Source organism: Ylistrum balloti, unplaced genomic scaffold, assembly GCF_031769215.1.
Source record: "Ylistrum balloti isolate Yb309-2 unplaced genomic scaffold, AGI_CSIRO_Ybal_v1 Utg370010, whole genome shotgun sequence".
NCBI lineage: Eukaryota > Metazoa > Mollusca > Bivalvia > Pectinida > Pectinidae > Ylistrum > Ylistrum balloti.
Genome location: NW_026782083.1, coordinates 585804 through 601697, shown reverse-complemented (window position 1 = coordinate 601697; position 15894 = coordinate 585804). Strand labels below are relative to the sequence as shown.

General features: G+C 35.1%; 1 protein-coding gene across 1 annotated transcript; it reads right to left on the bottom strand.

The window, feature by feature from the left end:
- Nucleotides 1-144: 144 nt before the first annotated feature.
- LOC132548362 (CCR4-NOT transcription complex subunit 11-like) lies at nucleotides 145-15684 on the bottom strand. The gene is made up of 12 exons (XM_060212222.1): nucleotides 15623-15684; nucleotides 14737-14842; nucleotides 13777-13911; nucleotides 13175-13291; nucleotides 11224-11277; nucleotides 9729-9844; nucleotides 7914-8067; nucleotides 6294-6500; nucleotides 5669-5748; nucleotides 4956-5025; nucleotides 4011-4166; nucleotides 145-2478 (listed from the first exon to the last, which is right to left on the bottom strand). Exons 1-12 carry the CDS (start codon nucleotides 15658-15660, stop codon nucleotides 2347-2349), a joined length of 1365 nt encoding a protein of 454 aa, XP_060068205.1. The 5' UTR covers nucleotides 15661-15684; the 3' UTR covers nucleotides 145-2346.
- Between the last annotated feature and the right edge of the window lie 210 nt (nucleotides 15685-15894).

The window sequence follows — 15894 nt, the reverse complement described above, 5'->3', positions numbered from 1 at the left end:
TTAGCTCATCTGGTCCAAGGACTGGTGAGCTTATGTCATACTGTGTTGCCTGTTGTCCGTTTTTCCCACCATACAGTTGAAAATTTTACAAATCATACATTTCATATCATGAAATGATAAGACAAAATCTTTCTACACACAAAATAAATGTCAATATTTTTAATGTTTTGGAGATATATTCAATGGCAATGTAGTGTACATTTGATATCAACATTTGTAATATATCTAATTACATCAACACATTTGTTTGTCTGCTACATTGTATATTTGTCAATTCTGTTAAGGCTCGCTTCACAAAGTCAATTATAAAAATAACTGTTAACTCATAAGTCTGTGGTTAAAATTTGACAACCAACATGTACAAGTTACGGTAAACCTTTTCCATACATCATTTACATGTATGTTCGAGATGCTGCTCAGGTTTAATTTAATAACAAAACTGAAGTACATTGCAGCGTGGGAATCGGCATTTCCCTTAGGATCAAAAAGACTTTCTGATTTTTTAAAAAACCAGTTTATTTTCCCAAGTTATCCATAGCACTGTCGTAACATTTCCATTATTCTACCATACCGTTTGCATATCATTTTTGAACATTTTTGTACTGTTTGCATTTGAGATGGAACAGCAAACGTGTACAGGTCTGTAATTCAAGTATACTGCTTTCTACTTCTTTAACCTGCATTGTATTGAGTATAACAAAGACAGGGTCCTCAGCTCACTGGCCATTATCTGATCAACATAATGAAAACGTTTCATACCCTAAGTTTTCTCTGTATATGTGTGACATAGCCTTCAGACCAAAATATACAATGCAAGTAATGTACATATAATAAGAATAGTATTTTTAATTTATCGCCATCAGCTAATTTTAAATAATGCACCTGCATGCGTGATCTATCGAGATTTGGTCAGAGGTGAACACATTTGACAGATAGTGTATATTTTTACCAGAACACAAAATGCAGCTTGTGGTCAGTGTTGAATATAACTGTAGGATATTTTTGTATATTAATGCCTGATAACGGTAACTAAACTGTCCGTACTGTAAATATCAATGTAGATGCACCATATATGAGGTGTACCTGTGAGCTGTTGTCCTTGTTTACATACAGGTGTGCTATTGATGGCAAATGTTGAGTCTAATATCAAAATGCCTGAAGATAATATTTGATAAACAGTTGGTAATATATCAATCATAATAAGTAGGCTAGACTAGCATATACAGTTTTGAAATTCATGTACATGTATTCCTCACCTCGCTGGAATGTTCTCAATATAAAGGGTCCTTGACCCATGTTTTTAAGAAAATATTTTTAAAGTTTGATCTTAATTATAATGACATTTTATTGATAAAATGATGTAATATACCTAGTCATTATTACTGAAAAATTAGACTTAATTTAGGCATTTCAAGTGATTTTTGGGTACAATTTTGTCTTTTGTTGTCTGAACCCAGCACATACCCATCTGTATGATAATTCCCCTCTCATCAGCAATCTGGTTAATTATGCCAAATACTCCTCTGTGGAGAGAACCATATGATCACACTGCTATTGGTGATCTGTATTAGCGTACGTGTAAGATTTTCTTTGCAAAACTTTGATGTCAAGATTCTTTAAGGAACCTTAAAGTACGTTTTATGTTGAGGAAAATATTGACACTGAATATCTTCTGCAGGTTACTAGCTGTGGTAAGCATATCTTCCAAAGATACTTCGTAAATACGTAGTTGGACAGTGACCTGTGGTACTGCCTGACCATAGATATTGCTGAAGATCTGTTAATGAACTGTTGTATGATAATTTAGTGTGCATAGTATTGTGTAAATACTTGTTAAGTTTTGTAGTATTAAGTGTATACTGTAAATAGATTCTGTAAGTAATGTATCTCAGTGATTGTCTCCTTTCCTGTTTGTAAGACAATATGCTCGTTTCGTAACAATATGATATGGAGCTTGTTTCAGTCCAGCTTCAAAAGCTTTTGTCTGCAAAGTGGATTTTTCACAACTTCAGCTTCCAAATGTATAAGTTTATTCTGAAACAATGACTTGAACACTACTTTGGTCTATCTTTAAATGGTGTCATTTTTTTCTGTTAACTCATATACCATCAGTTCTTCAGCACACCCATCTTCCTCAGTACAAACACAACATACGAATGCTGACTATTCCTTCAGTTTCCCGCTGGCAGTGTATACTTAGGAATACAATGGCCAGACTTTTTCTCCATCTCTCACACAATTGTGTTCCTCAACAAACAAAGCATATCCAGGAATATTTGTGTGGATTGCAATTTCCTATGCAGTCTGTTTCAAGTTAGCACTTCAAATAACTCCACAAGACATTCACTATTTGATAGGAGCCTGTGGTAACTGTGAGGCGTCCACTGTGTCCAGAGACTTTAACAGTCTAAACAGTCCAGCTGCTTCACGAATTCTACTAAACTCTATACAAAATGCCTGCACTTCGATGAATATATCCTGAAAATTAAAACACTGAATGTTAAGATCCACTCTTAAATTAAAAATTAAAACAAGAGATCCCAGAGGGATCCTGGTGCACACTATTGTTTAATCTTTATTTGCTCTTTGAAAATCGGACCTTTTCCCTTTTTTTCTCTTCTCTGTTTTTGCTCTTAATGATAAGAAATTTGAACAATTCTTTGCACAAACAGCCAAAGATAATCTTCAACTGCAAAATCCAAAATGGTCGCCTGGAAGCCAATTTGTTTCCACAAATCAGTCCCAAGTAGAGACAAAAGGGAACATATGTATGAAATTTGAGTGAGATCCATTCAGTACTCCTTTAGAAATAGGGATAACAACCTATACTAGGCGAAATCCAAGATGGCTGCTTGTCTACCATTTTGTTTTTCTGATCAGTACCAAAATCAAACAGGCACAAACAGGGACCAAGAGGAACCTAGTCATTCAATTTGAGACAACAAACTTTCAAAGTCAAAATCCTAGACAGCAATTTTGTTTTTTTCTGAATAACCCAAAATCAAATGGGCACAACAAGGTACCATGGGGAACCTACATATGAAATTTAAGAAAGATCTATCCTGTACTTTCTCAAGGAATATTGATAACAAACTTGCAAAGTCAAAATCCAAGATTGCCACCTCTCCTCCATTTTGTTTCTCTGACCTGTCCCAAAATTAGACCGACACAACGAGAGACCAAGGGCAACTTTCATATGAAATTGGAGAGATATCCATAAACCACTTTTCAAAACATAGTGAAAAACAAACTTCACTGACAAAATCAAGGACGGCTGCCTGTCAGTCTTTTTGTTTTTCTGATCAGTCCCAAAATCAAATGAACACAACTAGGGATCAAGGGGAACCTACATATGAAATTGAAGAAAGATCCATCCAAGATCCACCCAAGAAATAGCAATAATAGAAATTGTTTTTGGATAGACGGATGACGGACGACTGGCCACAGATGTATGACAATTTGAATAGCCCACCACCTCATGATGTTGGGCTAATATTCAGATGCATAACACTTCAAATTTAGCGATATTTCAGAAATAACATACACACCATCAAATACTATTTCTTTTCAATGCATGCTGAATTAATGTCAACTTTAGAACCTGTCAATGATGTATAAAAAGTATCATTTTACAACTAAATATCTTGTTATTTGTGTTACAATGATGTTTACTCATTATATATTATATATGTGGAAACATTCACCCAGGGTTCTTTTCACCCTTCTCTTCACCCTAGGTTGAATTCATCTAAAGGCATAACAATATGAATTCAATCCTTAACTTAAAACTTCAGACAACATTTTTGCCTTGATGACGAAAAGAGGAAAGTTGAATTGAGGTGAAAGTTTCTCAATATACAGTGTAAAAGACTCTTTTTCAAGTACAATTTTAAATGTATTTGTGTGTCACTACACTGTCATTTGTGGATTCAATATAATAGATTGGTCTTGTGATAAAACCACAGAAACATAGAAATATAACTACGAGGATGGGAAGAGAGTTTCAATACCTTGACATCAATGATTTTGTTTCTGATGAGTGACTGTAAGAAGACACAGACAAGGCGGACAAGTCTATTCTGTAGGTACCGATCACGTATCGTCTCACACGTTGATATACAGTTAGAGATATATAGATGGATAAACTCAGATGGAAGCTCTACTGCCTACAACAAAAATGTTGTATACATGTATATATAATACAATATCATAACAAGAAGACAATGCTATCTCTATCTTATCTACAACAAGCCAAGTGTTGAGTATTGTGAATAGCACAATCATATTATTACACAATGGGCACTTCTGCACTCAAACAATGCAAAGCAAATATTTTTGATGTTGCAAAACAGGGGTGAAAAAACGAGGTCTATAAGACTGAACAGTCACCCGAGCTGAATGTTGTTTTTAGCAACCTGTAGGGATATGTTAACACTAACTTCCGCCAATATACAAACAGAAATGTGCTTTTTACGGGCTGGTTTCTTCATCAAATTCCAAAGTTATGAAGATCAAAATAAAACCTGTGATTTCTTAACAGGTGATTAACATGTATTGATAGTGTTTTAAAAGATTATAATTCTATGATAGAGCTCTGGGCCTTCCAGGTTATTGAGAAGAAGTCAAAAATGTAAATTGTTTATGATGGATGATGCATGACGACAGAAAAAATGCAATCGCAATAGGTCAACAGGTGACATAAAAATTTGCTTGTCGGCATTAAGTCTTTAGCTATATCATTCAATGCAGTGTTTACTGTTTACAAGATACAGAAAATACATGAACAAACTTAATCTCACAGGTCACAATCAGCATTAATTAAAAACTAAAATGAGAAATGAATATTCAGGCCTTGAGCAGAGAACTTATTTCAAAACAAGAACAGCTGAACAGATTGATGAAAATTGCTTTCAATTTCTACAACAATTAACTGTGGCATAGACAAATTGACTTACTGTAGTGAGTCGGTTGACAACCTCCATGGAATGAAGAGACATCTCCATATTCACCAGCACTGAGAAATACCTTAATGGCAAAATATGATACATGTTAACCACCTTCCTGATATATATCACTAATGAAACTGAAATTTTAAAATATTTGTATGACTTTCTACCCTGATATTCATATCTGTATCATTGCTTAACCTTGCAAGGTATTTGTCATCTCTGTATCAATGTTTAACATGAAATTTGATCCTAGTCAGATATCTACTAGCTCTGTATCAATGTTTAACATGACATTTGATCCTAGTCAGATATCTGCTAGCTCTGTATCAATGTTTAACATGACATTTGATCCTAGTCAGATATCTGCTAGCTCTGTATCAATGTTTAACATGACATTTGATCCTACATGACATTTGATCCTAGTCAGATACCTGCTAGCTCTGTATCAATGTTTAACATGACATTTGATCCTAGTCAGATACCTGCTAGCTCTGTATCAATGTTTAACATGATATTTGATCCTAGTCAGATACCTGCCATCTCTGTATCAATGTTTAACATGACATTTGATCCTAGTCAGATACCTGCTAGCTCTGTATCAATGTTTAACATGACATTTGATCCTAGTCAGATATCTGCTAGCTCTGTATCAATGTTTAACATGACATTTGATCCTAGTCAGATATCTGCTAGCTCTATCAAATCTTTTAGTGACTTACTCTGTTATTTGATTGGACTGCATCAGCCTTAATAAAACTTCTATAGCTACAAGGGGGTTCTTCTCCACCAAATCTGGCAGCTGTAAAACAAACAGAGGATAATTATACAACTATGTCACTACTATCTTTCAAAAACCATTTGTACTGATATTAGACAATTTTTAAAACTCTGACTCTAAATAGAACTCTTTTAATTTATTTGATTCAGTCAAACAAAAGGATCTTTGAATTTTTATTTTTTTACAGTCACAAATTCAGGATTACCATCATGAAATATGAAGGGTGCAAAAGATTGTGATTAACATGGAATCAAAACATGAATCACAGGAGGTTGGATGGTGCAGTGGTAATGTACCCGCCATTTACATAGCCGTCCGGGGTTTGATCCCCGGAATAGACAAGAAAAGATAAGGGGTCACATGCCCAACCATGTGGGTTTTCCCAGGTTACTCTGGATAATAAGACCCCTAGTGCATTTACATCCGGGCCATCAAGAGTGATTAGTATAAGTTGAAATAACTTGTTTTGCAATTGTTGTAATATAAATAAAGTTTATGTTATATATATATCAAAACAAAAACCATTCTTTTCTTGAAGAGATTTTCATATGGTCTAATATAGCTACCTTTGCAGGGGTAAGACCTATGTGATACACCAATTTAGGGTCTTTCTCCAGTTCCCCTAGGAGCTGCTGCTGTTGTGAAAGGACAAGAGGGCCCTTGAAAGCCTTGGACATCAGTCTCTTGACCTCAAAGCCAGCAGAACTGCTGACACACATTGTTGTATCCCAAGCGATGTTGTAGTCTCCCTCTACAGGATTTAACCAACACAACTGAAATAGATTTTACAGATATTACATCTTGTTTACATAGACAAAATGTTTATAAAACTTGTAACTATGACATTAAGATTTCAGAAAATGAAAAACAAGGATGTAGCATGGTTAGGTATATACTTCCTTCAGCTGGAGGTTCACATAACAAGAGGTCCATTGACCGTAACAGTCAGCTGACAATTAAGTCCTTAATATAACAGCTGTAGTAGTATTAGTCTGTAACAGCAACAGTTGTAGTGAGAGCAATTGTTAAATAATTGAAACAGTTCACAATATTTTATTTTTGCAGTGAAGGCAAACAAGGAAACAATACTACTACAAAATTTCAGCTCAAATCACACAAGTGCAACTTGATAAAAATTTTTAAAATATGTTTTTCAAGATACATTTGGTAAGGACCATTTCAATCAGCATTTCAGCTGAATCCCACTTGTGGCAGTTAAGAATGTTTAAAGTATAAGCAAGTGGAATGGTGCAAGACAAGATGAATCATCATGGCTATTATTAAAAAGTTACAAAACCGGTAAAAAATGAAATGTCATTAATAGCAAAAAGCACACCTAGGGCACTAACTTAATATATATAGAAAGTTTTGTTGAGATGAGTGGAACGGTTTTGAAGGTGTAGCCTGGAAAGAAAAGTAAACAATAATAAAGAGTTTTTTGGCTATGTTTCCATGGAAACACAAAAAATATTTCAAAAAATGAAATATCGTCAATAGCAAAAGGCACAACTAGGGCATTAACATAAAATATATAGCAAGTTTCACGAAGTTGAGTTGAACATTCTTGAAGTTTAAGTCCAGAAAAGCCCTCAGACATACAGACGGATGGATGGACGGACAGATGAACCATCATGGCTATTATTAAAAAGTTACAAAACCGGTGACAAATATTCCAGTGAAATTATTAAATATCTATGTTCATATCTATATTCCTGCCGTTTTAAATATTGAGACTCCTAAATAACTATGAAGAAAAGTGCTTACTGTTTGATGAAGTGATCATTTATCATTCATATTCATTTACATATTTCATTATGTAAATGAAATACCACATGCAATTTATTTTCCCTCCAATGCATATTTAAACTGAAAATGTTTTTTAATGGAAATCTTTATTTTCTTTAGATTTTTACCTAGATTATTCTGCTTATTCTAACTTTAACATAAAGTACAATAAAGCATACACTGATAAAGGAACCATGTAGGTTATTTTTGCTTGCGAATAAAACTGCTCATATATTGCTTGGTGATAACTTCATCCTCAAATATTAAAACTATATCAAATTTACACTTGAATACTTTTTTCTTATTGGTGACCGGTTGAAACAGGCAGAAGTCAAACTGACTTGAAAATTTTCTCCATTTACAAAATACACAATCTAAGATTTCAATAATGTTAGACTCACCTCATCTTCAGCCACATGTAGTGGTGGTGCCAGTCTGATGAACTCTGGCATCATACAGTTTTCAACAGGAGGCCGGAGACCAGTTAGTAAGGCTTCTATAGTTTGTCTCTGTACATCTGGATTGATAACACCAGGCTTTCCAAACTGGTCAAAACTGAAACCCAAAAAAATACTGTAATGCTGATGTCGTCATACCCCACCATCAACACCAGTCTTACCAAGTCAGTCAAAAAACTATAACAAAATACTGGCATACACTTACTGAATGTCCCACCATCAACACCAGTCTTACCAAGTCAGTCATACCATACCTCAACAAAATACTGGCATACACTTACTGAATGTCCCACCATCAACACCAGTCTTACCAAGTCAGTCAAAACTATAACTCAACAAAATACTGACATACACTTACTGAATGTCCCACCATCAACACCAATCTTACCAAGTCAGTCAAACCATACCTCAACAAAATACTGACATACACTTACTGAACATCCCACCATCAACACCTGGCTTACCCAACAGCTCAAAACTGGGCCTCAAAAAATACTGAAACAAATGGCTTCAAAGTTTGGCATTATCCCCCACACCCAGCTGTTGGTGTAAATCCCAAATATGATATATATATACCCGTATAACAATTTGTGACGTCACTTAATTATGTACCGCTACTATTACCTGACGATCTAAACACAGTGAAAGCACTAGTGCAAAGTGTAATGTCTCCTTTTGTCAATTATCAATTTAATTTCCTTACATCTCCTCAACTTCAACATTTTATATATATATGTATGAATTAAATTTCAACCTTAAAGTAAGAGTTTTGATGTTGATGTAGCTCCTGTGTGTTTGACTGCTGATATTTAAAAAGAGCTTGGTATTGTCCATGAACAATTTATGTAGAGCTCTTTAGCTCTGGAGCAATACAAGAAGTAACAAGAAATTGGAAAATTTGAAAGTAAATGAAAAAAGATAAATAACAAAATGTTTTCAATAAATAAAGGCACAACTAGGCACTAACCTAATATACGAAAAAAAAATTTGTGGAGTTGAGTGGAATGGTTTCAAAGTTGTTTCCCTGAAAGGAAAGTTAACACTAATATTGTGTTTTTTTATTATGCTTCTATGGTAACACAAAAAATATAAAAAAAATGAAATGTCTTCCTAGCAAAAAGCAAACCTAGGGCACTAACTTAATATATATAGAAAGTTTTGTTGAGATGAGTGGAACGGTTTTGAAGTTGTAGCCTCGAAGGGAAAGTAAACAATAATTTTGTGTTTTTCACTATTTTTCCATGGTAACACAAAAAATATGAAAAAAATGAAATGTTGACATCGCAAAAAGCACACCTAGGGCACTAACTTAATATATATAGAAAGTTTTGTTGAGATGTGTGGAACGGTTTTGAAGTTGTAGCCTCGAAAGGAAAGTAAACAATAATTTTGTGTTTTTCGCTATGTTTCCATGGTAACACAAAAAATATGGAAAAAATGAAATATTGACATCGCAAAAAGCACACCTAGGGCACTAACTTAATATATATAGCAAGTTTCATGAAGTTGAGTTGAATGATTTTGAAATTAAAAGTCCAGAAAAACCCTTGGACATACGAAAGGATGGATGGACGGACAGATGGAGTCCAAATTAATATCCCTTGCAAATGTGTTTCCCAGGGAATGATAATGATGTAGTTATAACTCACCATCCACATCAGGCTTACCAAACAGGTCAAAGTCAAAATAATAATTTGTCACAACAGGAGTTTTGTTCAAGGTACAGTATGACAAATACATCAGGTAAAAGTTCTTTACCTTGTTGGTTTATTGTCTGGATCAGGTACCACACATGGCATGGCTGATTTACTCTGGGCAGGCATCTCAGACTGTCGCTCAGCTAATGCCAACTGTAATCCACTTACATCAAAATTCTACAACAAAAACCTCAATCATAGGTGACAACATACTATGAGATGTTAACTGAAAAATCACTGAATCCTAATCATAAAACAAAAAATGTCACCCAATACGGAAAATAAGCAAAACACTTACAAAATACCAAATGAATAAAAATAGTAGTCAGAATGTGTTCAATTTGAACAAGAGGCCTAGTTACCTAGTACATAACATAAAAACTGTCACCCTATACTAATAATTCTAACATGTTATTTTCAATAGGAAATAAATAACGTTATGTACAAAAATGTAATTTTTCTAAAAAAAAAAATTTCCAAAAATAAACTACAGTTAAATTCCTCCCCAAGGAGAAATGTAAGACCCCTATTGGTAAAGCACCTTAAAACGCTTCCATCAACGAAGAGCATTTGATTCTACCATACCTGAGTGTTGAGAAGGTTTTTTAAATTTAAGTCTATTTGACCACTTTTGGCCCAGCCCATCAGCCCCTGGGGTTCAGTCAGGATCAGTATGTGCATACCATCAAGCTGTCATCCTTTGCTCAGAGTTCTAACCAAGTTTGAATTATTTCTAATGGAAATTAAACAAGTTAAGCTCAAAAAAGGATTTTTTTCCTATGTAATCTACAGTAAAATTTACCTCCTCACCATGGGGTAATCCGAGACCTTGGGGTTAATTTTGACCATTTTGGCACCGCCCCTCAGGCCCTTGTGGGGTGGGGACCATAAAATTCACTTTTTTTATTCGACTTAGCTTTCTGCAAAATTTCCTTGGAAATGGTTCAGGAATTTTTGAGAAGAAGTATAAAATGTTAAAAGTTTATGGATGCACATAAAGATTCCATCACTACATTTTATGATTGCTTTAAAAGGTAAATTCATGGAAGTAATTTCCTCATTTGAGAAGTATGTATATCAATTAGCCCCTCATTAATCATCATAAATGGTAACTTCATTGACAAGTCAGTGCTAACAATAGACTGGCTGTTAAGCCATTTGATTTAATCATAAATAGGTTCTGTTTTAGGCCATGTCTGGACAAAAGCTTTACACAACATACAGAAGATCAAGTGATAATCCATTAACAAAGGAAAATTGAAAACATACAGCAGATCTAGTGATAATCCTCCATTAAAGGAAATGTAACTAAATAAGAGGATAATAATATTGGTCTCGGACATCTGCAAATTTGGGGATGACATTGGCAACATACAACCATATTTTCATTGAACTTTGTGAATTTCTACTTGCAGTGAAGAAATATAAAGCATATTTTAAAAATCTATACCACTCATGATATCTTTCATGTAAAAATACATTTTCAATTGATATGGATGATCAAAAGAAATGTTTCCTCTTTTTCGTTATGGAAATAAAAGACTCAACATGTTTACCTGCATATTTAATACATCCATCTGTATAATATTTGTTGGAGTTTTCTTGAACATCTGAAATTAAAAAAGAAAGTGTTTTCTTTAGAATAAAGTATGCTGTTCACAATAAAGGACATGTCTACCTGCCATTAAATTTGTATTACTCTATAGCTTTCTCTAAGTCCAATGGGCTTACACATTACTTATTACTCAGAGACATGGGATGGGCTGATTACAAGGAGCTTACACATAACGTTTTACTCAGAGACAGGGGATGGGCTGATCACAAGGAACTTACACATTACTTATTACTCAGGGACAGGGGATGGGCTGATCACAAGGAGCTTACACATTACTTATTACTCAGGGACAGGGGATGGGCTGATTACAAGGAGCTTACACATTACTTATTACTCAGAGACAGGGGATGGGCTGATTACAAGGAGCTTACACATTACTTATTACTCAGAGGCAGGGGATGGGCTGATCACAAGGAGCTTACACATTACTTATTACTCAGAGACAGGGGATGGGCTGATCACAAGGAGCTTACACATTACTTATTACTCAGGGACAGTGGATGGGCTGATTACAAGGAGCTTACACATTACTTATTACTCAGAGACAGGGGATGGGCTGATCACAAGGAGCTTACACATTACTTATTACTCTCAGGGACAGGGGATGGGCTGATCACAAGGAGCTTACACATTACTTTTTATTCTGAGACAGGGGATGGGCTTATTACAAGGAGCTTACACATTACTTTTTATTCTGAGACAGGGGATGGGCTGATGACAGGAGGTCACACACACTTTTTACTCAAGAGACAGGGGATGGGTAGATTACAGGGAGCTTAAACATCACTTATTATTTGAGAGACAGGAGGTGATTACAGGACAATTAATTAATAGGTTTGTATTCTAACACTCAGCAATATATGTATATGAGTGAGTGTACTTCTAGTCTAATTGGCTTACAAAAGGGGGTGTGATTCTCCATACTGATCAAAACAGACTTCTGTTACATCAAAAACATGTGGTAAGTGTACAGTAATTTACAGGTTAGCATCAATGCTACTGTAACAGAGGTAATTTTTCATCTCAATGCCTCCGCCAGGAATTGAACCCGGGACCCCTGGCTTACTAGTCTGACGCTCAACCAATCGAGCTAAAGAGAAGTTCTCTCTAGCCGAGTGGTATATTGCGACTAGTATTTTACCAAGCTACATACTCCTCCTCCAGGAAATTACTCGTCCTCGAGTTTCGGGGGGTTACAGCCATGCTGATGGGGCATGGCTAAGTATTATTCCCAGGTCCCTATATGGGTGCCAATGTAACAGAGGTCATTTTTCATCTCAATGCCTCCGCCAGGAATTAAACCCGGGATCCCTGGCTTACTAGTCTGACGCTCAACCAATCGAGCTAAAGAGAAGTTCTCTCTAGCCGAGTGGTATATTGCCGCAAGTATTTTATCAGGGCTACACTACTTTCATAGAAAGTTAAACAACAACAAAGACAAAAGGCTGTTTCTCTGTGATAAAGGCACATGTGTTGTCTATTTAGATGTAACGCTGAAACTAAACTATAAATTGTTTTAAGACTGAAAAAAAATCATCATGATATGAAAAGTGTGATCATTATATTTGTAAGATACTGTATAAATGGACAATACCCTCTGTCATTATAGTAAGCATGAAATCAAATACCCAGTTAATATTCTATAGTAAATCTCAGGGAATGTATGCTATATATCTGTATATATGAGTACCATTGTTAGATGCACAAAATTCAATACCCATGAACAGCTGGCTAAAACAGAGACAACTTCGAAATATTTGCTCTATAATACTAATGAACTGGTTCAAACCAAAACAATTATGAAATATTACCTCTATGAAATCACATCAACTATACAGCAATATGGACTAAACTATCTATTTTCACAAAATAATTCATCTTGGTATACAAACCTCTTTAGTAGGACTGGAGATGAGCTGTGACAAGAAATATCGTTCTGATGGTGAAATAGCTGGGATAGCCCAGTGCAGGTCAAACTGTCCAGCGTCTTGATTCTCTGTGGGTGGGTTCTAAAGATGCAATAAATGTTCTACAGATAGGCCAACATAAAGAGAATTGATTGGTTGTCTATATCAGGTCATAAAAACATCACTTGGCTAGTATTTGTTAGAATGTACAATAAACATTTTAAAAATTCTATTTTACCAGTCTATTATAATAAGAAGTCTGAAGTAATTTTGTAGTAATTGGACCATCTTCTTTGTAACAGGTTGAAAAAACTTCATTCTTTTTTGTCTCTACCAAATAAATATGCTAAACCTACACCTAAAATCTACATATAAACAAACTAATTTTATGTAAACAGAATCCATTAGTATCCTGACATATTATTTATATATTATTTTATATTTTTGCTATCTTGTCTATACATTTGATTTTTGATAATGTCTTTTTTCATCTTCATTCTCTCTGAAAACAACAACAGACTGACAGTACCTTGCCAAAATATTGGTTCTTAAACACAAATAGACAACTTATTTGCTAGTTTCCATACCAGTAAGTGGACGAACACAGTTGCAAATGGATTGACAGCTATAGGTTCAGTTCTGTACATCTCGTAGAGCAGAAATATAGCAGCCAGCTTTTGTGTTGGGTGAGGGAGCAAGTCTCTGTTTTGTAATAACAGCACCTAAAACAGTCAACATTTTTACCTATAATTGAAGACAAAAAATCCTTACATTATTGTACATCCCCCTCCTATATTTGCTCTATTTAAATCATAAAGACAGGTCCTGAAGAGATGTTTTTGTATGAACAGTTCGTTTAACTTTTTATCTTCTATTTCCAGAATGCTACAAAACTGGCCAAATAATGACCAGTAAAGTAGGAGGTTGAGCCAAGATAAGATAGTGAAAGGATGGAAGGATTGTGAAACTGCTATATTTCCCATCCCCCTCTGTATGGTTCCTGGTAGAGGACTAATAAACTATATATAAACTTATCAAAGATTTAATTACAATATAATATATACAATATAGCAGGGTTTTCCATAATTTTGTTAGTAGTAGGCTGTGTAGTGAAAGTAGGAGGCTGGCCTGCCGTGTATGTGTGGTCATGTACGAAACATTATTACGAAACTGGATTGGTGTAGGCGGCCAAATGATCAAAGTAGCTGGTCAAATTGGCCGGCGACCGGCTCTTATGGAAAACCCTGAATATAGCTATAACATAGCCAACAATAGGCATAAACATGAAAAGAAATTGATGTTAAAAATCCTTTTTTCTTGTATCAAATTATTTATTGAACATTTTTTTTCGAATGAACACAAGGCCTAATCCTAGTCTAATAGTGCTTCCCATATTTGCAATGAACTGATTTCCATAGCTAAAAATTTCAACCATATATCCAACACAGCTTTTTCCAAACTGATTTTGAGAGCTATAATACCTATTGGCAACACATTTTAAAAGTACTGGTACGGACGTGAACTGTTATTTTATCAAGCAAGATTACCAAAGCTGATCCAACTTTGAAATGGTCCTGTTTGGTGAAGTAGTGATGGAAGCTTGATGCCAAAGCCTCAAATGACTGTGTCTGGGTTGCATCCTCAGATAATACACTGGAAAAGACAATTCATAACAAAATATAACATGGGGCAGCAGATAGTCTTCTTAATAAAATCATGTAGTTGATAAAACATTATGTATATGCATGCTAGCTGGTGAGTACTGACAATGTAAAACTTGAAAATACAGGTCGCCTTACCAGTCTTGGCTTGTGGGATATTCCCTTTAGTTAAGTAGTAGAGTGTTTGACTAGAAAGTGATGGGTCATTAATTGAAACCCCTAGGAAGGACAGGTTGCTTTTTTATTACTCTTTCCTATTACAGATCAAGTGTCATGACTAGGATTGTGATAATCTCTGAGGGTGAAGACTTTTGAAGGATTGAGAATTGTAGAACGTTAGAGTACAGGTCAGCTAATTAGCTTCAGCTAGTGGGAATTTCCCTCTATTGGCTTTAGTCAGTTATTAAAATGACCACCTAGAGAATAGTGTTGCTTTTTTCAACTCCAGAAGGGGCAAGGTATTTAACAATACATTTCCCTACTAATTTGGTTCCATTAACCACTTCAAGGGTAGAATCTAGAGGAGACGAGATGCTTCCCTGGATATATCGAACCTGAGTAATTGTCATCTTTCGGATTGAAGACTTGTGAAGGAGATCGTGTGAAAGTAGAGAGAACAGGTCACCTTACTGGCCTCGCCTAATCATAATTCCCATTTATCAATCAGTATTGTGTCAAAATAAAGACTGAAGGGCATCCTTGATACGTCAGGCATAACAATCACTTTCTTTCTCCACAATGACCTGATATGTGCATGAAAACTGTATTATACCTTAGCAGAGAAGCAAGTTCCTTCAAAGTAAGCGCCATCTTGAATTTGATCTCTCGCCAAATCTCGTTGCTTAAATTCTGTTCTCCTGTAAATTAATGCATGAGATGTGTATCTTTACTGAAGGTTTGATGATTCATCTACATAATCATGTATTTTTTATGGACTGTCTATTTCATTGAAGCATGTATTGGAATTTTTGTTAACTTTTTCAGAAATTCAACTCTCGCTTAAAACGAGATTTGACACTGTTGACATTCTGAACGACGAGAAGC